Raw genomic sequence first — 21,730 nt, forward strand, 5'->3', positions numbered from 1 at the left:
AGAGCTCCTGGGATTGCCTCAGCTCTTGCACTGTCTCTGAAGACTAAGTGAGTAGGCTTGTTGGATGGATTAGCAGGAGCTCATTTTTATCAATAAGTGTCCTTATTCTGTATTTCCCAGGTTTGGCCTCAAAATGGGTTAATGCTGTGCTATTGAGCACTGGCATCATCTGGGTATAGATTGACATGCTCTCTTTCCCATCTTACAGTAAGCATTTCCCCACTGCTGCTTCTGCTTGCAAAGACACACTGGCAACTTTGATCTTTGATTCTTTCTTGCAGCCTGACTACAGTGACCTTGGTTATCTTACCCATCCAACCCCCACCTTAATTTCATGAAGTGTTGCCCCTTACTGTGACCCGTGACATTGCTAACCATGGCTGCAACATGACTGGGACTAGACACAGAAGAGGGGAGGGGGTATCGACAGTCCTGCTCTACCAGAGGTGCCCCCAGCTAACTTTCTACTAACAGCTTTAGGGTTGCCTAATGATGGTGCTGACACCTGCAGCCTAGAGTAATGCTGATCTCAGATGTTAGAGCAGTGGTTCTTAACCTGGGTTCAATCGAACCCCAGGGGTTCGGTGAGTCAGTCTCAGGGGTTCGGCGGGGGGGGGGGGGGGGGCTACAGGGCAATTGCTCCCCCCTCGTGAAAATATTACTGATTGTTAGACCAACCCCCCCCCCCCCCCCCCCCGGGAAATCAGAGCTGCGGTCGGGACGACTCACAGCCATTACACATAGACACTTGACGCTCTGCCCCCTGTACCTCCCCCAGCAGGTTTCCAGCCTATCTCCTGCAGGCTGCTTGAGTGGGCGGGATGGGGGATGTACCTGACCACGGAGATCGCGCCCGCTGGGAAGAGGGAAGTGTGAGCAGCTGAGCAGAGGGAGCCGAGTGAATGTTCCTGGAGGTAGGCTTAGCTAGCTGTACATGGTGGATTAGTTTGCAAGGACCTCTATGCTAAGTCTGCTGAGTTACTGCAGCTTAGCATAGAGGTGCTGTTAGCTGACAAATGGAAATGCATGTCCTTTTCATTTAGCTCAATAAGCATTGTGAATGCCCTCTGGTGTGTGCCCTCCTGACACCCTATGGTATGCCCTCCCAACACTCCCCCCCCCCCCCCCAGTGTGTGTCCTCCCGACACCCCATGGTATGCCCTCCCAACCCCCCCCCTAGTGTGTGCCCCCCTGACACCCCATGGTATGCCCTCCCAACACCTCCCCCCAGTGTGTTCCCTCCTGACACCCCATGGTATGCCCTCCCAACACCTCCCCCCAGTGTGTGCCCTCCTGACACCCCATGGTATGCCCTCCCAACCCCCCCAAGTGTGTGCCCCCCTGACACCCCATGGTATGCCCTCCCAACCCCACCCCAGTGTGCCCTCCCAACCCCATGGTATGCCCTCCCACCCCCCAGTGTGTGCCCTCCTGATACCCCATGGTATGCCTTCCCAACCCCCCCCCCCCCCCAGTGTGTGCCCTTCTGGCTCCCCCAGTGTGTGCCCTCCCAACCACTGATGTGTGCCCTCCGAAACCCAGTGTGTGGCCTCCTGACTCTCCACTGGTGTGTGCCCTCACTACCCTCCCCCACAGTGTGTGTCCTCCTGACCCTCCCCCCCCCCCAGTGTATGCCCTTCCAACCCCCCGGTGTGTGCCCTCCTGACCCCCCCCCCCCCCCCCAGTGTGTGCCCTCCTGACCCTCCCCTGGTGTGTGCCCTCCCAGCCCCCTGGTGTGTGGCTTTACTGATCCCTGTACACTGTCCTATCCTCTGTCCTGTCAACTCCTGTCCTCTGCCCTATTCTCTGTACACCGTCCTACAGCCTACTGACCACTCTATCCTTCCCTACAATCAACTGACCCCTATACACTGCCCTACATGCTACTGAGCACTGTACGCTACCCTACAGCCTACTGAGCACTGTACGCTGCCCTACAGCCTACTGACCTCTGTACGCTGCCCTACAGCCTACTGACCTCTGTACGCTGCCCTACAGCCTACTGACCTCTGTACGCTGCCCTACAGCCTACTGACCTCTGTACGCTGCCCTACAGCCTACTGACCTCTGTACGCTGCCCTACAGCCTACTGACCTCTGTACGCTGCCCTACAGCCTACTGACCTCTGTACGCTGCCCTACAGCCTACTGACCTCTGTACGCTGCCCCACAGCCTACTGACCTCTGTACGCTGCCCCACAGCCTACTGACCTCTGTACGCTGCCCCACAGCCTACTGACCTCTGTACGCTGCCCCACAGCCTACTGACCTCTGTACGCTGCCCCACAGCCTACTGACCTCTGTACGCTGCCCCACAGCCTACTGACCTCTGTACGCTGCCCCACAGCCTACTGACCTCTGTACGCTGCCCTACAGCCTACTGACCTCTGTACATTTTACTTTGTATGATACGTTTAATTCAGTTCTGTAAATAACGCCTTATTTTCTGGCAGTGCCCCTCCCGAGACTAGACTCATAAAATCATATTTTATTTTTCCAATTAAGAAGGGTTCGGTGAATGCGCATATGAAGCTGGTGGGGTTCAGTACCTCCAACAAGGTTAAGAACCACTGTGTTAGAGTGTATGTTATCCTCTGAGTCTTCCTTTTCTCAGGTGTGGCTGAATTCTGTACCCTTTCAGTTGAGGTTTTTACTAGTCATGAGGCCACATGCACGCTCCTGCACCTTCTCAAGCAGATTCTGTACTTAAAATACCCACAGCCTTAATGGCTTCTCAGCCATCAGCTGGAACAACTGTCTAACTTTTGAGTCCTTGACTGAGCTTGTTCCTGTTGCTCAGGGATTTGCAGTGCCCTGCTATAACCTCTAAATTATTAAAGGAGGCTGTTTTGGCTCTGAAACTAAAAGTTTAGCCTATTGCTTCTACCAGTACTGTTTCCAGTTTTGGTTAATTTTTAAATCTTATAATTCTACAAGGGCTTTCGCTTTGCTCCCGTTTTTCCAACTGTTTCTTTATGGAGATTGGCAGTACACTGATAAGTTATTTGCTACCCCCCCCCCCCCCCCCAAACACTTGCTAGCATTGCAACTATTTTGTTCAAGAGTGGTCAGTTTCCATTGTGGACCCAGCCCACTGTCTAGATGTTACAATGGTTCAGGTGGATCCTTAACCTTTGGAAATCATTGCTCGAACTGTCTCGGCACTTGGAGTATCTAGGACATTTCCCAGGCATGAGTCTTCTTTTCACAGAAGAAACTTTAAATTCTCAGGTGTAAACTCTTTAGTCCTGAAACCGTTCAGCTGTTTCTGAATACAAGTCTTGAGACTTCAAGGAAGTTCCCTAGGCCCAGTTTGACTAACCCAGGAATCTGGCTCTGGAGAAGAGGGAAGTGATTCTTTATGCTTTGGAAGATTCCTATAACTGATGCCATCTTGTCAAGCATGTCCATGGAAAAATATCCTTGAACTTATGACAATTTGGGCTACCATTCAGAGTAGGGATAGACCGATTATCGGTGGCCGATATGCACTTTCCCCGATATATCGGTATCGGCCCCAGAACGGGCCGATATTGCCGATAATTTTGTGACGTCATTCTGCCTTCTTAGACCACCTCCCTCACCTTGGACAGCCTCGTCTTGAGTCGGGACTAGTCTCGTGGGAGTGTATCACAGCCATACACCCACCCACAGTAGCCCGGTGCCAGCCAGCCACAGGCACTGTACCAGCGAGCCAGCCAGCCAGCCACAGGCCCTGTACCAGCCACCCACCCACCCACAGACAGGGTGCCAGACAGCCAGCCACCCACAGACAGGGTGCCAGACAGCCAGCCACCCACAGACAGGGTACCAGCCAGCCGTCACAGGCACTGTACCAGCCAGCCGCCCACAGGCACTGTACCAGCCAGCCACCCACCTGCCACAAGGTGCCAGCCAGCCACCTGCCACAGGGTGCCAGCCACCCGCCACAGGGTGCCAGCTAGCCAGCCACCTGCCACAGGGTGCCATCCATCAAGCCATCCACCACAGGGTGCCAGCAACCCACCACAGGGTGCCAGCAAGCCAGCCATTAAGTATTAAACAAAAATTAACATGTTCAGTACCAGATTTGTGTCAAAAATTGTCTTTATTTTTCAAAACTTTAAATGTACAAAATATTGGCCGATACCGATATGTTGTAACCAAAATATCGGTATCAGCCCTGAAAAAACCATATCGGTCTATCCCTAATTCCGAGCTAGTCCAACTTGTTGTAGGGTCATCCAGTCCTGATACAGTCAGTGTCACAGCAGTGGTGTGACTGGCTTGTCAGCGGGCCAAGTACATTCCAGGAATAGACAGTTGGCAGGCAGATTTCCTCACCTGGCTATTCCTGGACATGTGAGAGTGGTCTCTACACCCAGAGGTAGTCTGGAAACTATGTCACAGGTGGAAGAAATCTGATGTGGACCTCCTGGTCTCCAGGTTCAATAACAAACAGGGCATGTTTGTGTTGCGGTACAAACATCCCCTAGCAGAAGTGGTGGATGCTTTGGTGACTTGGCAGAAGTAGTATGCCATCTTCTTTGCATTCCACATTTTAAAATTTCTTCCTGGTTTGCTCTGCAGGTTCAAGATGGAGGGCATTCCAGTGATTCTCTTGACTCTACTAGGCCAGTCCAGAGTAGATCTTCTGTCACAAGGGCTGATTTTATCATCCTGCTTCTCGGGTGCTGGCTTTAATGGCATATCTGTTGAAGCCCAGGTTCTAATGGACTGGGGCATCCCCAAGTCTGTGATTCCTATGATGCTAAAAGCTAGGACATGTACTCCCAGCAAGGTTTTTCATTAGAAGCAAAAAGGCTTACTTGGCCTGCGGCTTTCCACCCAGGTGTTTCTCTGTGGGATGGATCCCCTGCTTCCTGTAGCTAGTTCAGGACCAGTGTTTGGCTGTCAGTGCTTTAATGGGTAAGGTTTCTACCCTTTCCATTTTGTTTCAGATACTGTTTGTCTCTTACTCTTTGAGATACCTCACATATAGCTCCTCCCATCCGTTTTCCAGTGACTCTATGAGATTTGAATTAGAGTTGCCACCTCATCCCTTTAAAACGGAACACAAATTAATTACACAGGTTCTGAGGCTAATTTAATACAGAGAAGGCTCCAAGTGAGTTTAATTACCACCTTAATCAGCCACAGAACCTGTGTAATTAATATGTGTTCTGTTTTAAAGGGATGAGGTGGCAACCCTACTTTGAATCTTGTTCTCTTTGTAATTTAGAAACCACCTTTTGAACCTGTCAGACATTCCTCTGTTTTCTCCTTGCTGTTGCATAAGGACAAGGTGGTGTTGAAGCCTAAGACCTCCTTTTTGGTTGAGGTAGTTTCTGCCCTTTGCTTCAACCATGACCATGTTCTCCCATCCCTTTGTCCAGCTCAACTTTTTTTTTTTTTTTTTTTGAGAGAGCAAAACATTCTTGCATACTTAAATGCAGAAGAAGTGAAGGGATGTGTCTATTGGATTAAGGAGTGCATTGGGAAGCTTGGTCAAGCTCTGGTAATTGCCATAACAAGAAATTAGAATTAGAAAAGAGGTAATACAGTAAAATAGTGTCTGTTGGCATTATTTCTGACTTAAAGTGTTACTACACCCAGGACCCTTCATTCACTATATCTAGTCTCCTACAAAACACAGAAAATGGAAATGCAGTTTTTTTTTTTAGTAAATATAAACTGCTAAATAACTTTTCTCATCAGCAGTTAGAGCAGTCTTGTGACTTCTATCAGTGTCTGGGTAAAGCTTGTAGGAGGAGTTGTCATTCTGCTCTGACTGTCCTATAAGGCTGCAGAACCCCTGAACCTCTGTCTGGACAGTGCAGATTGGCCCTGTGCTGATCACTTGCACTCTCCCAAGAAAAAAAAAAAAAAAAATGTAGCAATACACACTAAACTGAACATGTGTGGCTTGTCCCCTAGCCTCTGTATTATAAGGAGATGGGTTGGGGACAGTGGAAGGAGGAACAGAGAAGACAGGGTCAAACAGCCTTTTTACACAATGCAGAGGATTAACCCCTTAGGTTCCACAGTGAGTATAACAAGCATGCTTTACTGCATATGCAGGTTTATTTTACTGTTGTGGGTTTCGCAACACTTTAATATCTATTTTTAATTAATTTTTATTTTTTTACAAGAAGTCCGCACCGGTAGCTTCCATATTTCTTTCCTGTAAGGTTCCCCTTTATGAGTAAATAAAAGTAGATAAGTATATTCTTCTATGCGCCCCCCCCCCTTTTTTTTTCTTATTTATTCTTTTATAGTTAAGGGTTGGACAACCTTCACTCAAAATGAGGATAAATCGCTGGCCCTCAATGTTTCCTTATATGCTGCTATCCTTACAGACTTCAAGTCCTCCTTCAAATTTTTCCTGGGCTAACAAAACTTAGAACACCTTGGCATCCATCTACCCCCTCCATTATTTTTATTTATACTCTGCTAAATAACATTCCGACCATTTGTTGCCTCAAAACTTAAATTTCTTTCTGGTCCCAGCAATCTGTCTCCTGGATGGGTACATATTAGTTTGATTTAAAATGGCTGTCTACCAAAATTATCTCTTCCATACTCTCCCAAATCCCAGTACCTTCTTTCTCCATCAAATCTTTTCAAAACCATGTTATGTCCTTTTTCTGGCACAGCCGTAAACTTAGAATCTCCAGATGAACTATGTACAATCACAGATGTCAAGAGGGCCTTGGCGTCCTCCACTTTTCTAAGATATTAACTGCCCAAATCTTCCCACTAGTTGCTCTATATGCAGCTTGTAAAGCCCCCTTGTGGGTGGAATTTGAAGCTGACAGCATTTTCATTCTGCATGCTGACTTCCAAAACATCAAAACACTTGTACCATTTGTTATTTTAAAATTGTAAAACCAATAAACATATTGAAATGAAAAACCAACAGATTTTGTGCTGACAGAAATGGTAAGCGGCACCAACTTAAACATGCTTATATGAATTCTCCACTTTTTACTAAATGTGCATTTAATCAATGCAGGTCACAGCCGCACAATAGTGGGAATCGAGGAAAGGAAGAACAAATCCTACTGTCTTCTAATATTTGACCCTGGGCATCCACCAGACATTTTGCGGAGACTGACCAAGCATAATATAGATAATACTGCCATGAAACCCCTCCGTAAACATCTGACCGGATTAAAACATAAGCAGTACCAGGTTGTGGCTGTAGATGGAGCACTCTCCCCTGAAGAAAAGGCAGTAAGTTTTAGTGTAATAATTATTATTATTAATATTCAGGATTTATGTAGCGCCAACAGTTTGCGCAGAGCTTTACAACATAAGGGAAGACAGCAAGTAATAGTAATATCATGTTTAAAATTTTTGCTACTATGCTTTGTCTGTTTTGAGTCTACTCCTATTCCATTCAGTTTTTATCATTTTTACCAGCAAAGAATATTCTCGGTAGATAATTTTATTTAAATTTATTTGGGAGATCACCTAACATACAGTTAATAGTAGAGATGCATATTCGATAAAAATGATCTGATTGTTCTGGAAAATGTTGTAATAATTCTGGGTTCTTTTTCAATCAGCTACAATCCAATGAACCAATCTCCTAAAACTATGAAGCATATTTATTATTGAAAATCTTCTTAAACACTTTAAAAACAAACACTGATAAAAGTAAATCTATCCCAGGACTTGAATAAAAGAAAAACAGTAAAATTTAATATATCCATCCAATATTGTTGGTCTATAGAAGACCAGGATTTTAAAGATAAAACACTTCTAAAATTAAAGAAGGAACGAATGGAAGAGGAAGGGAAGAGGGGGGGGAAGAAAGGGTGTTGGAAGAATGGAGGGGGTAAAAAAAAAAAAAAAAATGTGTTGTCGGGAAAGGGAGCGGGAGCAAAGCTGGAGGAAAAAGATGATAAAGTAGCTAAAGTAATAAAATCATGATAACGGTTAACCTCTCATTCAAAATGTATTTGTTTAATGAGTTCTAGTCTCTAACATAAATATACTTTTCTTTTACTTACTTACATTAAAAAAAGATTGTCCCCCCTGATAGGGTTATTGATCCTTTCTATAGTTTTGTTTTATCATTCCAATCAAAAAATGGCATGCTACATTCGTAATTTTAATGATCCTGATATAAGACAGATGGTCCCAGGTCTACTAACATTGTTTATGCCAAGTCACACAAGCAATGACCAAGACAATATACTTTGGCAATTCACCAACTGCATATTTTCAAATGAGTGATCAATAGGACAAGACTGGTCATTGGAAGCATTACCCATGTATGGACAACTTGAATGAGCAGACTCATGCTTGAATGTGCCCAACATGTCCAGCCATGTAAGTTGATTTCTGTTGGACTAAAACAAGCTGGGAGATAGTCTGTTGTCTATCATGGGTGCCTTCTTGACCTCAAAACTAAACCCCCTGAGAACAGTATGCTTTTTAATTCAACATCACCTTGTAGTATGGGTAAATACCTATGTATTAATACCTTATTAAACTACAAACTATATTGAGTCCCAAAATATAACAATTCAAAATCACACTTCTAATATCCCCTCTACTCCTGATATCATGATCCTTAAGAACCTCAACTCTGGGGCTTTTATAACCGACTGATATGCCATTTCTCTGGTGGACTGATTATTGTCCTGTTCAAGAAATTTCCTTTCCTGTCACTTTTAGCTAAAACCTCTCCAATGATAGGCAGTTGTGCCAATCCCTAATAAATTGATCCTTAGGTACAGCTTTTTTGACGTGGACAGGGTGGCAACTGTCAGCATGGAGAAGGCAATTCATTGACATGGGCTTGTAGTAGTCTTGTACATGGATCCTTCGCTCATCACAACATCCACGAAATCTGAGTTAAAATCAAAATAAATAATCAAAGTAAGTTAAAATCTAAGCAGTTTTTAGGTCTATTCCTAACAGGTGAATCTAGGATTACATACATTAATATTAAAGTGCCCCAAAAAATCCATCACTGGCATCTCTAGATGAACAATAAAAATTAAAGTCTTTATTTGTAGTGAGAAAATAACTTGATCTGATAATGTGTTCAGTATCGCGTAAATATGTAGGTAAATTCCACACCAGAGGTTATAGTACACCACCTTATCTGATCTCACAAAGGCTTACAGGGGGGCTTAATGCTGGCCACAAGGACTCTGCCAGGTACACAAGGCCCCATCATATGAGGTTGCAAGGTGATGGAACACAGCAACTATAGGATGCTGAGGTACCAAGTTCTGGGCCAGACCAATCAATTATAGTCAGACACCGCTTCTTGGACAATCCAATCCATATATCTTTTTTTTCCCTGCCTCCTTATCTGTCTTTTTTGTTGTTTCTTGTGACTCTGTTTTTGATGCATGCAGCTTTTTTGTCTCCTTCTGCTTTCCATCATCCAAAAAAGTACCCATCAGTTACCTTTTCCTAACCCCCCTCTAGAGTGTGATCTTAGTGAAAAAGTTGATTATACAAAAATTTCTCTTGTCTGAGAAGCTGCCCCTTTTATGAGAATTTATAGTTGTAGTTATTTACAGAATGTAGTGTCTACGTAAAAGTGAGCCTTTTCCAACTGTAAACTTTTAAGTCCTCATAATCTTGCTTAAGGTGTCATAAATAAATAGATATTTTAGCCTTAAGAATTTAATTCTCATTTATTGGTTTGCAGAGCTAAAGAAAAGGAGAAAACAAAAAGCATGATTAAGTATATCTTCAAGCCATTCAAAATAATGGGTCCCATTTTAAAATGCAATCCTTTAGGAATTCTGGTCTGGGTTGTAGATCCAATATACTTCATTTTTACTTAGTAGGGGAAAAACCTTATTGATCCTTTCTATAATTTGTACCTTGGGAGAATCAATATTGGGACCATGATGATCCACTCGCTGAGATCAGCATAGCATCTATCTAGTCAAGGCACTGCTCTGTCTTAGCCTGTTGCCTGTCACAAGTGGATGTGTGCAAATGAGGTGACTGCACTCCAATCTTCAAAATTTAGGATACCTTTTGCCTTAACCTTGCTGCCTTTGTCCTCTTGTATCGTGGACTACTGATGTGTGGATTTTAAAGAATAAAGCATCCTATATTCTGAATATTGGAGTGCAGTCACTTCTTTTGCACACATTCTGAATACTATCCAGTTCACGGACTGGACCAGCAACAGATCTTCAGTTCAGCCATTACATCACCTGAAGCGGTGTTGGAGATTTTTTTAGACTTATTGGATTCCGTGTCACAAGAGGAAGCTTGTGTTCCTGAAATTCTACTTTTAGATGTCATGTGCCACCTGAAGAAAAGTATGGTAAATGCAGGTGATTTTCTGTCCCCTTTGATCACAAATGGAACAAAAGATAAATATGTTTTAATGACATGCAAAATAATATTGTGTTTTAGTTCTGTATTCTTCATTTTACAAATGAAGCTTGCTTACTTCTCTATTTTAAGGTACGTTTACAAATGACAAAAATCTTCAGAGCTGAAAGAATTCCATGAAGAAAACTGGAAGCACTTTAAAATGATTATGGGTATACATGTACTTTTTTGCATTACTGTATGTACATTGTCTTTTATATAACTGTTAAGCTGTCTTTAATATGTACTAGTATTTTAATACAGTAAAATGTGCAATAAATTTTTAAAATACTTCATCAGTTGTCTTTTCCTCATACTTGAGCAAATCTATATAACTGCAAAGGTTAAATGCTCGCTCATTCATAGTTACATCGTTACATAGTTAGTGAGGTCGAAAAAAGACATCAGTCCATTCAGTTCAACCTATGATGCGTGTGTGCTTGATGTTAATTTTACACTGTATACCCTTGTATGTTGTGGTCTTTAAGGTGCCCGTCAAATACTTTTATGAAACGATCGATGCTCCCTGATTCATTCTAGCAGCAGAGGATTAGGGTGTAAATACTTTGCATAATGCTTCACTCCAGCATTGAGACAGGTCCCCCACAGCTGATCTGTAAGCCGCTACTGGCTCCAGTCGCACTCCAGCCTTCTAAACGTACAATACAGGATTTATGTTATATGATAAATTGAGGTTCCACCCACAGATCAAAGCTTCGAATGGAGGAGGAGCGCACTGGAGCTGGCCAGAGCAAGGCATCAGGTAAGTAAAACTGCCTCTTCTGCAATCCCGTAGACCAGGGGTCTCCAAATTGCATAAACAAAGGGCCAGGTTAATGTCCTTTCAGAGTTTAGGGGGGCCAGAATGTGGCTATTGGGAGTAGTAAAGGTCCCGACATCAGTAGGGAAAAAATGCCACATCTTTGGTGTCCCATTATTAGTGTCATTAGGGGAAATTGTGACCCATCATTTGTGTCATTGGGAGGACTTATGCCCCATCATTGGTGTCATTGGGAGAAATTGTGTCCTGTCAGTCGGGGAATTATGCCTCATTGTTGGTATCAGTGGATTAAATAGTTCTCCAAGGGTCGGATAAAAGCAAGCAAAGGGCCACAGTTTGGAGATCACTGCCCTAGACATAACAGGCAATTAACTCTTTTACTGAAAGGGGGGCCCACCGCATGTATATATTTTTTTTTTTTTTTTTTTTTTTATCTGGAGTTGGGCTTTAGGAGTTATAGTCTTGGTAGAAATTAGCTCAATGGAGAAACTATTTCCATGGACATAAAAAAAATGAAAAAAAAAAATTGGCTGTTAACCAAAACTATCTCTAGTTTGTTTCTGCTTTATGGATGTTGTAAGCTCAACTGTTGCCAGTGCCTAAAGCCTTTTTTTACATAAATTAACAACCCAATACAACTAGCACATTGTAACTGTTGGTCATTTCCTTTTCCGTCTGCAGCACTGTACTTTTCTGTAAAATGCAATACAACATGGCAGCCTGGAGGCATTCTGTATACAGATGGTGTGTGGAGCGCCCCCAGAAATGGTATTTCCTGCTTGTGTGATTGGCTTACTTATTTTTCCCAGAAGTCTGCACTAACATACAATTTCGAATTTGGGCATCCCAAAACAAAAATTTTTGTTTTTGGTGAGATAGTCCCAAAGAGAAATCGCGTCTAAAGGGATTCGGACCCCTGCCACTATCCTCGTTAGAACCCTGCAAGTGCAGCAGCGGATTGATAATTTTAAAGTCACTCCCATTCACATTCACTGTGCACATGGACAAACAGACACAATGCACATACACAGACAGCCATTTCTTCAGAAAAACAAATGGTAGGAATCTGCAACAAAGTCTGCTAAAATCTCTGCAATGTACATAGATCACCCAGAGAGGAAGGTCCTTTTTTTTTTTTTCTTGCAATAAACGTATTCCAAGAAGCACCTTGATAACAGGCGTCTGGGTTCTACATACAGTATATTTGCAGATAAATGTAACTGAGACCTAAATTTTTAATAAAATGTTAAAAGGTTTTCATTGGGCCCCTTTTTTTTTTTTTACTGTATAGTAGTTTTTAACGAGAAGGATTTGCCAGTTTGCTCCACATCTTTCTTTTAAATATATACATCTAGATCTAGAGTATACTGTATGTATTTTGGACAAGTTTTGGAAGGTCCCTGTATCTATATAGGATTTACATTTCTCATGAAATGTTTTAAATTAAATGTAATGGCATATAAGGCATTTTTTAACTTCCAAAGATCCCACTGATAAATGTGCATGAAAGGCACTCTCCACTATGTCCACTTAAAGGAACGTGTAAGTAACCTGAATTTGCTGTTAAGTCATACTGATATCTTACCATTGTAATACCCTTTTAAAAAATACAGTAGATTAAAAGAGGAAAAAAAATAGGGTTAAAAGGAAATTTTTGGTAAAAAAAAAAAGATCTGATGTCATTGTCAGTTGCCCAGAAAGTTATACATTGCCTCCTTTGCCTGTTTTTAAAGTATGTGAGCAAGGATATGCAGAGGCAGTTTAGCCTTTTAATAAATGCTTTACCCAAGTATCTTAAGTGGGCAATGAGCTTCATCTGTCTGCGTCTTCTTTATAGTTTAAAGAGCCAAAAACTTTGATCTGGAAGAATCCTTGCTCAAGCAGTCCTTAAAACAGAGTAGTCGATTTAACTGTGCTAATTTAATAAGAGTTAAGAGTGTTCACACAATAAATTTATGCGAAGATTCACTCTGAAAAATAAATTTTTGTCATCTGGACGTCTTTATTAAATCAACCAAAAAAAGGTAAAGCTCAAGTATAGCTAATTATCTTATTCATACAGTACAGGACACAGGCTGGATATTTGTTGACACTTGCTACCTTCAAGTGACTAGACACTAGCTAAGCTTTAGTGAACCTCTATAACTCTACCTCACGCTGTGAGACCTCATTTTTTTGCTAGTTTCCTTAGGTGTTGAACAATTTCTCACTTGGAGAAATTCTATGCCTAACTCATTTTATTTTCGGTTTCTTCAATCAACTCCTCACTGTCTCACTGCTACAGCAATAAAACAGTGCTCTATTTGAGCCCTACACTGTGGGGATAACCTGTAATTTTGCTTGGGCCACTGGATCCAGTTTGGGTGCTGACCATGGCAATGAGTGCAATGCATGAAGTTAGCCACAGCTTCCTATATAGGTCCAATGCTGTGGTCCATCCCTATGGAACCCAGGCCCTGGAGACCCCCCTGGTCCATGACAGGCAAAGCCTGAAGCCTAAATAGAGACAAACGACATTGACAAGTAAGATGGGATAAGACAGGATCTTTTTGGAGTTATGGGACAGATATTGTGGCCTTACACTTATTATTTGTAACCTGTATAATATTCATTTTTACAATAACACTATCAGGAAACCAGGAATGTGATTAAAAATTATTCACTTACAGCGTGTTTAAACTTTTCAAACTTGGTGGTAAAATCCCACCATTTCTATGACAATGGAGATGGTGGTGGCTGAAGATAGCACTGCAGAATTGCACCACTTCAGGAGTGTGGAGTGCAATTTCTTGTTGTTTTTGAGTCCATATATGATGAATATAGGGATATAAGTGTTAGAGGCCTCCCTAGCAGATGGTTGATTGATTTGGAGCATACATTTTGGAGACTAACGAGGGCATCTGGTATATAGTACTATGCCAGTCTAACCCCAATACTCTGACTTCATGCATTGGTCCTACTTCTGCCGCTTTGTGTGTTGTAGAGCCTTCCCACACACTAACCCTCCTCCCCTTTTCTGTGTATCTGAGATTTTTTGAGATAGGTTAACTCTCATTAATAGAAATTATTGAGAATCCTTTACACTGTGCTGATAGAACAAGTGTCCTAGATCCTGATTTATTTTTTTTTCTTGTCTTTTTGTATAATAAAAATGTGATTTTTATTCTGCTGGTTTGAAAAGTGGTTTATACATATAGACCTGGTGGTAAGGCTCCATGTACACGGGACGCTGGAAATGGCCGTTTAGGAGCAGTTGGGCGTTTTTTTCAGAAGCCCCTGAACCCATCTACATTTTATCTTATCTGTCCATGTACACCAGGTCGTTTACAGTCATTTGCAGGCAGTTGCGTTCAGGGACTGTTTTTAGAACGCAATTATTTGCGTTCGAACGTGTGTTTCCCGGCGTTTCAAACGCACAAACGCGTCCGAATGCGTCTGAACGCGATGACCCGCGTTTAGTGTTCGCGTTTTTCCATTTTAAAGGGGAATAATTTTTATGACCTCTAGGAACGCTTCTGAACGCAAACGCCCGCAAACGCTGCTAAACGCCCGCTAAACGCGGGTACAAACGCGACTGAACGGACGTTTCAAACGTCCTAAAAATTCCAGCATTCAAAGGGACTTTTAACAACGTCCCGTGTACATGGAGCCTAAATCTGTAAAGTCCCTTACTTACTGGAAACTTTGCTGTACTCAGACACTTCCTCCCAACTTTTCACCACGAGGACTTGCTACAGGACAATCATTACCTGGGTTGCTGTGTACTCCTTCATGGACATGTTTACGCAATTTCCACACCCTGCTCTGTCAGTTCCCCTTAGGGGAATACCCTTACCTATAGTAAGGGGGGAAGACACAAGCTCTGACCGACATTCAGGGTCCATGCACACTGGGCTTAAAAAAAAAAAACACATCTTCTACAGGAGTTTTGCATTTTGCCTGTAGAAGCAATTCAGTATTATCCTATATGTCCATGCACATTAGGACGTTAGGAGGCATATTTTAATCTCTGCATTTAGAGGCAGAAAAAAAACCCCTCTGGTTTGCATTTTTTAGAAGATCTTTCAAGCAGAAAAAATGCTAAACTCCTGTATGAAAACACTCTATATGAGCGTTTTTTTTTTTTTTTTCTGCCAAAAGAACTGGCATTTTTTTTTATGCCCAGTGTGGATGGACCCTCACTCTGTTGAAGGCCTAAAAATCGCTGAAGTGAAGATGCTTCCCTTGCATCATAGCAGGACCCTATTTTAAGACTGGTCGCTTCATCTAATTTTAGCTCTAGCTTATGCATGTAACAAGTGGCCTACTTGACCACGGCAGGCTTTTTTTGGACTGTAATAGACTTTCTCAGACAGTTAATAGCCTTAATACAGACATCACAGTCTAGGGCTCAAAAATGCCAGGCTCTTTCTCCACCCCTCCATCTCTACTGGGGTCAGAAACCCAACACCTGTTCCAGAAAATGCAGACATTTAGGGGTTTAGGGGAATGAAGAGGACCGGGAGGCGGTGTTTGAGGAGGCCACAGAAGATTTCTCTCCTCCATACAACTTCTTTACACCTGATGTTCTGGTTTCACACAATATGCTTAAAGCTGTAACCCTTCTTTTCGCTGAATGACTTGGAACACAAAATCCACCAAGTCTACCCCCAAAGCCTTCTTCACAATGAAGGGGTGCCTGACTCCTAAGACTGGGGTAATATTTGTTACAGTTTGCTTTTATCTGGTTCACAGGCAACACAGACCTGTTAGTACAAACTTGATCCCTCAGCGTTTTTTGCTCTTGAACCAACCAAAATCTGCTCAAGGATAGTCAAAATTTGCAAACCGCCATGAACCATTGGACCATCTCTTGTCTTGGAGAATAGTCATTCTGGTCCCTCTGGAGGAGAGGTTCAAAGGATCCTGTTCATTGTACCTAAGCATCCTGAAGAGGTTACTCTTCATTGTCTGGATGTTGTCAGAGTTCTCTAAAAGTCATAGCTCCTATCAGAAAAAATAACTCTTTTTTAATCTTTGTCTTACCGACACGGCCTCGCAAAGGGTATCCTGCTTCAGAAGCCATTGTTGCTAGTTGAATAAGACAACTCATCTCAAGAGCTTACACTTAAAAGGATAAAACACCTCCAGCCCCATTACATGCCGGCTCCATCAAATTGGTGAATGTGTTTTGGGTATACCAATATCAACTCTCTGTTGCCCAGCTTTGAAAAGGCCACCACCTGATCTTCAATTCATACTTTCTCCTAGTTCAAACAGGTAGGTGTCTAGGCCTCTGAGAATGCAGCCCTTGGCTGCAAGACTTCTTGCAGCAGCTCTCGTTTGAGTCTTTTGACCCTTGCTATTGTTGGCATAGTTCTGTTTTCACACTGTATTTGTAAAGTGCCAAGTTGACAGTTTGGGTTTTCACCAGGAATTGCTGCTTTAAAAACATTTTTTTTCCAAGGTTGGTGTCATTACTTTGCAGCAAAAAGCTTGTAACTTCCCTTAAATAATTATAAATCTGGAAAATGTCTGTGTTTTTTCAACTATAAGAACAACCAAGCAATTATTTTTAAACCAGACATTCCCAGCATTCTGAAATTTTATTTTATTTTTAGCTAAACACTTAAAGCAAAAAAAGGCCACTTTTACAGGCGTTTGGCTTTTTGTTTCAGTTAGTAAAGGCACCTCTATATTAGCTTTTGCACCATGACACTCTGAAGAGGAGCTTTTGAACAGAAATACCGCTAGGCGTGTGTAAATGCACCTAAACACTAGACGCATCTGGCGCTTGAGCGTTTAATACATTTAAATGGGCAGAATAAATTATACTGCCCAATGGAATCCATTAATGCCCAAATGCTTGACGCAACTAAATGTGTCTGCAATATGCCACTTTAGGTGCGTTTTTGAGTAGCTTTTGAGCAGAGAAAAGCGATCTCCCACGTGTGCATGAGGCCTTAAAGGATAAGTTCACATTTGGGAACATGTTGCATGTTCTGGCTGTTTTTAGAGTGTAACATGTTCCCACTGCTGCAGCTGCGGCCCGACTCGATGTCACCATGAGGGGCTCCGGCCAGGTCATTCATTCAGAGTTCTGTGAATGGGAGAACTACAAGCACAGACAGCCTTTGTGGCTGACGGCTTTCAGTTTTCAATGAACTACCATGGTACTGTTGAGGGCTCTAGGTAGTTCATTGTTTCTTCCTGTCATTGTGTAACTGCCTGTTTGTAGGAGGTATGAGCAAACCATTTACACAGTTTGCAGGAGTCCTGCATTGCAAGCTCCTAGTAAGAAAAAAAATATATAATAAATGCACATTTTTTTTAAAAAGATGTGCATTCATTTATTTTTTTGCAAAAGTGAACTTATCCTTTAAAAGTACAGACTGCAGCCTTGCGTCTTCTCCCTTTTTTTTTTTTATACCTTTCAGCCCAACCCATCAGATTTGTGACAGAGTGTCATAACTAAGAGATAAGTTGTTGAAAGCAACCCAACAGATTTTGCCTTTATCCTCTTGAACTATTGTCACACTGCAAATAAATATCTTATCTAGGATAGAGTTTTAGGTGCAAAGGCCTCTCACAGATAAAAATAACTAGAAAGAAATAAATGCTGTTTGTGCCAAATGTTGCCATTATCTTTTATTTCTGGTGTTAAAACAGAAAATGGAGTGGATGGGGTAGCAAGGGTTGCATTATATAATTGTATTTCTGCTTTGACTCTGTTTCTTAAAGAGAAAGTAAAGCTTCTTCTGTAATTTGTACCTATAGGTAAGCCTATGATAAGGCTTACCTATAGGTACTGTGAATATTTCCTAAACATTTACGGTTTAGGAGATATTTACTTTGCATGCAGCCAGTGACATCACTGGCACATGCGCTCGGAAGGAACGCCTGCCTGTGCCATTCTAAAATTTTCCTTGACCCATGAAAATTCTCATCTGCGTCACTTCCGGTGCAGCCGCTTCATGAACCGCTGGTATCACCTCAACAATGCGCATGCGCAGAGGATATTCAAGGGTCGAGGAATATTATAGAACTGATCTGCTACGCTGCAGTGAGGGAAAGAGGGAGGCGAAGATAGAGCAGTGGGAGGGGCCTAAGTCTGTGCCTATAGAGGAGGGGTTGGGGTCGGCTGTGCATAACATTGTATGGGAGGTTGAGGAAAATTATAGAGCCACGTCTCCCGAACACAACTTAAGTGAACTAACCCCTTACATGCTGAGCAATCGACTGAATCTGGATGTCCAGGGGACACAGGCTGGATGACCAGGGGACACAGGCTGGATGAAGGAGGACTGTGTGGTATTCATTCCTGCCATCCGGACAGTCCTTTTGTTTTGTGTTTGTATTGAGTCCTGTTTCCTTTATGTGAGTTTGGTCACACGATTAGATGTGGTTCTGGCATTATCCCTGTCTGGGTTGGTTTTTGTGTTTTTATGATTTACTGAGAAATGCTTCCATTGTGAACAAAAGCTACACTGCAAAAATATCATTTTACAAATAGTACCCCTCTGCCACTTCATTTGTCAACATAATGGCCTCTTTTTTCTTGTGTCCATACAGGATACGTTTTTTTGTGATATGTTTTATAGGCTATGTTGACAAACACCATACTGGTGAAGGGAAGATTGGGTATATTGTTAATACTATGAGCCTTGATTTAAATCTTCTTTATGATGATGACTGTAGGGGGGACACAGGCTAGATGATGGCGGGGACACAGACAGGATGAGGGGGGGGGGGACACAGGCTGAATTAACCCCTTGCATGCTGAATGGTCAGTGCTTATCCCTGGGGATTTCACAGCAGCTGTAGCATGAAGATGGGGGATCTGTTGGGGGCAGAATGAGTGCTTTGAGGAGTGGGGGCCCATCATGTTACTATAGATACAGTCACAGTAGGGAACTTTTGAGGGACCACAGCTTGGGCCCTGAATGAGTTCAGGGTCCCAAATTTTGCACCCTGGGGGCCCGTAGTATCCTTTGTCAAGGATTATCCAATGATGGAGTGATCATTTGTTAACAAATCAGTGCATGTCCGGTTCAGCTCTCTCCTCTCCTCGCACGCTGTACACACCAATTGGCACCAACCCTGCCTCATTCGTCCCCATCTCTGCCTCATTCGTCCCCATCTCTGCCTCATTCATGCCCATCTCTGCCTCATTCATGCCCATCTCTGCCTCATTCATGCCCATCTCTACCTCAGTCATGCCCATCTCTGCCTCATCTGTGTCTCATTCATGCCCACCTGTGCCTCATTCATGCCCACCTGTGCCTCATTCATGCCCATCTGTGCCTCATCAGTGCTTATTTGTGCCTCATGCATGCTACATCAGTGCTCACCTGTGCCTCATTCATGCCACATCAGTGTGTCCCTCATCACCCAGCCTGTGTCCCTCATCACCCAGCCTGTGTCCCTCTGTCACCCAGCTTGTGTCACCCTGGCCTCTGTCCCCCCCGCCATCACCTAGCCTGTGTCTCGCCTTGTCCCGCTGTCATCCAGATCCAGCCGATCGCTCTGCATCTAAGGCATTACTTCACTTGAGTTGTGTTCGGCAAGTCTCCAGCATGAGGATTGTGGGAAAACTGATTGGAGGAGACGATTCAGCCCCCCAGCGCTCGACAAAGATCAGAGGAGACACCGCTCTTTAATTTTTCTTGACCTCTCATACAATGCTATGCACAGCCAACCCCCGCCCCTCCTCTCGAAGCACAGACTTGGGCCCCTCCGACTGCTGCTAGCACTGCTCTATCTCCGCCTCCCTCTTTCCTTCACTACAGCATAGCAGAGCAGTTCTATAATATTTCTCGACCCAAGAATATCCTCTGCACATGCGCATTGGTGACATGACAGCAGCTGTTCCGTGACGCGGTCAAGGATTTTCATGGGTCAGGGAAAATGTTACAACAGTGGCGGCGCAGGGGCTTCGTTTTAAGGTAAGTGTTTCATAATGAGCTAGTATGCGATGCATACTAGTTTATTATGCTTTTGCCTTTTAAAAAAAAAAAAAAATTTGACAGGTTTAAAACTTTAACCCTTATATCTCTTGAATTTGCAATTACAGAAATAAGACAGTCCTAAGATTGTAGCTAAATGTTCCAGCACTTGTTCAGATTTCTAAACTTAGTATGAACGAGCTTAGTTAAAAAAAAAACTAAATCGACCCTGGTTTTGGATTCCCTGGAAAACTTGTTCTCCTGCCAATGCAGCTAGAGCACTCATTTGTAATAATGCAATCACTGCCCACATGAGTTTCATGCTTAAGTCAATATTTTTCCATTTATTGAATAGGGTCAAAGCACTTTGAGCAAACTAAATGTTTTTTCTTTTCAATATCAGTATGTTTATCTTGTAGAGATGTTCCGTTCGAAGGTCCATAAAATCTGTGGAATAAACAGGTTAACACAGTTGCATGATATCCTAGGTTGTTTCTGTTTGGGCACCTTGATGTGCCACCTTTATGGACCTAGAGCTATTTTAGATGATAAGGAGAGCCCATATACAGTACTTTATTTAGACACATGAATGGGCTTCCTTGAAAGGAAATACTAGTGTTTTAGTAAAATAGCTATAAACTGCAAGAAACAAGGATCCATTCCTGTTTGCATAGATACTTGTTGCTGGTTTGTTATATCTGTCAAAGACCCTGGCAGCAGGATTTCTGCACATGACTATCCAAGTCTAGTTATCTGGAGCAGCTAGTACTGCAGTTTCACCTTTGCCCTAGAACTTCCTTTTAATTTTACATTTGTGATCGTGCAACAGGACCAGGGTAATCTTTAATGCGGGGCAAACGGGGCAGCTGCCCTGGGCCCAGTCATTGTTAGGGAGCCCACAGCAGCTGCCCCTTGAGCCTGAGCTGCCCGCACATTGGGGTTTCCAAGATAATACTGCAGATTGCACCATGTACATCGGTGTGTGTATTCCCCGGCCAGCAAGGAGGGGGCGGAGCCGGGAGCTCCATTGCCGCTCTGACCCAGCCCCATGCAGCCTGCATACACAGTGACTCTGAGCTGAAATAGTAATGGGAGCACTGAGCGCCCCGCCTCTAGACCTCTAAAGCGCCCCTCCTCCAGGCCTCCTGAGCGCCCCTCCTCCGGACCTCTGAGTGCCTGACCTCCGGACCTCTGAATGCTCGCCCCCTGACCTCTGAGCGACCTGCCCTTGATGTCAGAACGGGAGGTGAGCCGGGCTGCTAGGTAGGTAGGTCCTTCTCCCAATGGACTGCTTGTAGACCATCCTAACCCCTGACCTGCTTACCACGTACCTTTACCTTGCTGATAGGTAGAATTTTAAAATGGTTACTTAGTGGATTACCTCCTGTACTAAATCCGCAGTCCCTGGTTATCTCCTGTATTAGATCTGCAGTCTCTGGTTGTCCCCTGTATTAGATCCACAGTCTCTGGTTATCACCTGTACTAGATCCGCAGTCTCTGGTTATCTCCTGTACTAGATCCGCAGTCTCTGGTCATCTCCTGTACTAGATCTGCAGTCTCTGGTCATCTCCTGTACTAGATCCGCAGTCTCTGGTCATCTCCTGTACTAGATCCGCAGTCTCTGGTCATCTCCTGTACTAGATCCGCAGTCTCTGGTTATCTCCTGTACTAGATCCGCAGTCTCT

At 43.3% G+C, this 21,730-nt stretch overlaps 1 protein-coding gene across 1 annotated transcript in view; it reads left to right on the forward strand.

Annotated features, from left to right (window-relative positions):
* Nucleotides 1-10,632, forward strand: part of ZUP1 (zinc finger containing ubiquitin peptidase 1) — a 57,440-nt gene extending 46,808 nt beyond the window's left edge. Inside the window, exons 8-9 of the mRNA XM_082252516.1 lie at nt 6,994-7,214; nt 10,434-10,632. Of these exons, the coding sequence (XP_082108642.1) occupies nt 6,994-7,214; nt 10,434-10,481 (269 nt within the window). The 3' untranslated portion in view covers nt 10,482-10,632. The remainder of the gene's footprint in view (nt 1-6,993; nt 7,215-10,433) is intronic.
* The last annotated feature ends 11,098 nt before the right edge of the window (nt 10,633-21,730 follow it).

The sequence above is a fragment of the Pelophylax lessonae genome (assembly GCF_965119305.1).
Source record: "Pelophylax lessonae genome assembly, chromosome: 3".
NCBI classification, from domain to species: Eukaryota; Metazoa; Chordata; class Amphibia; order Anura; family Ranidae; genus Pelophylax; species Pelophylax lessonae.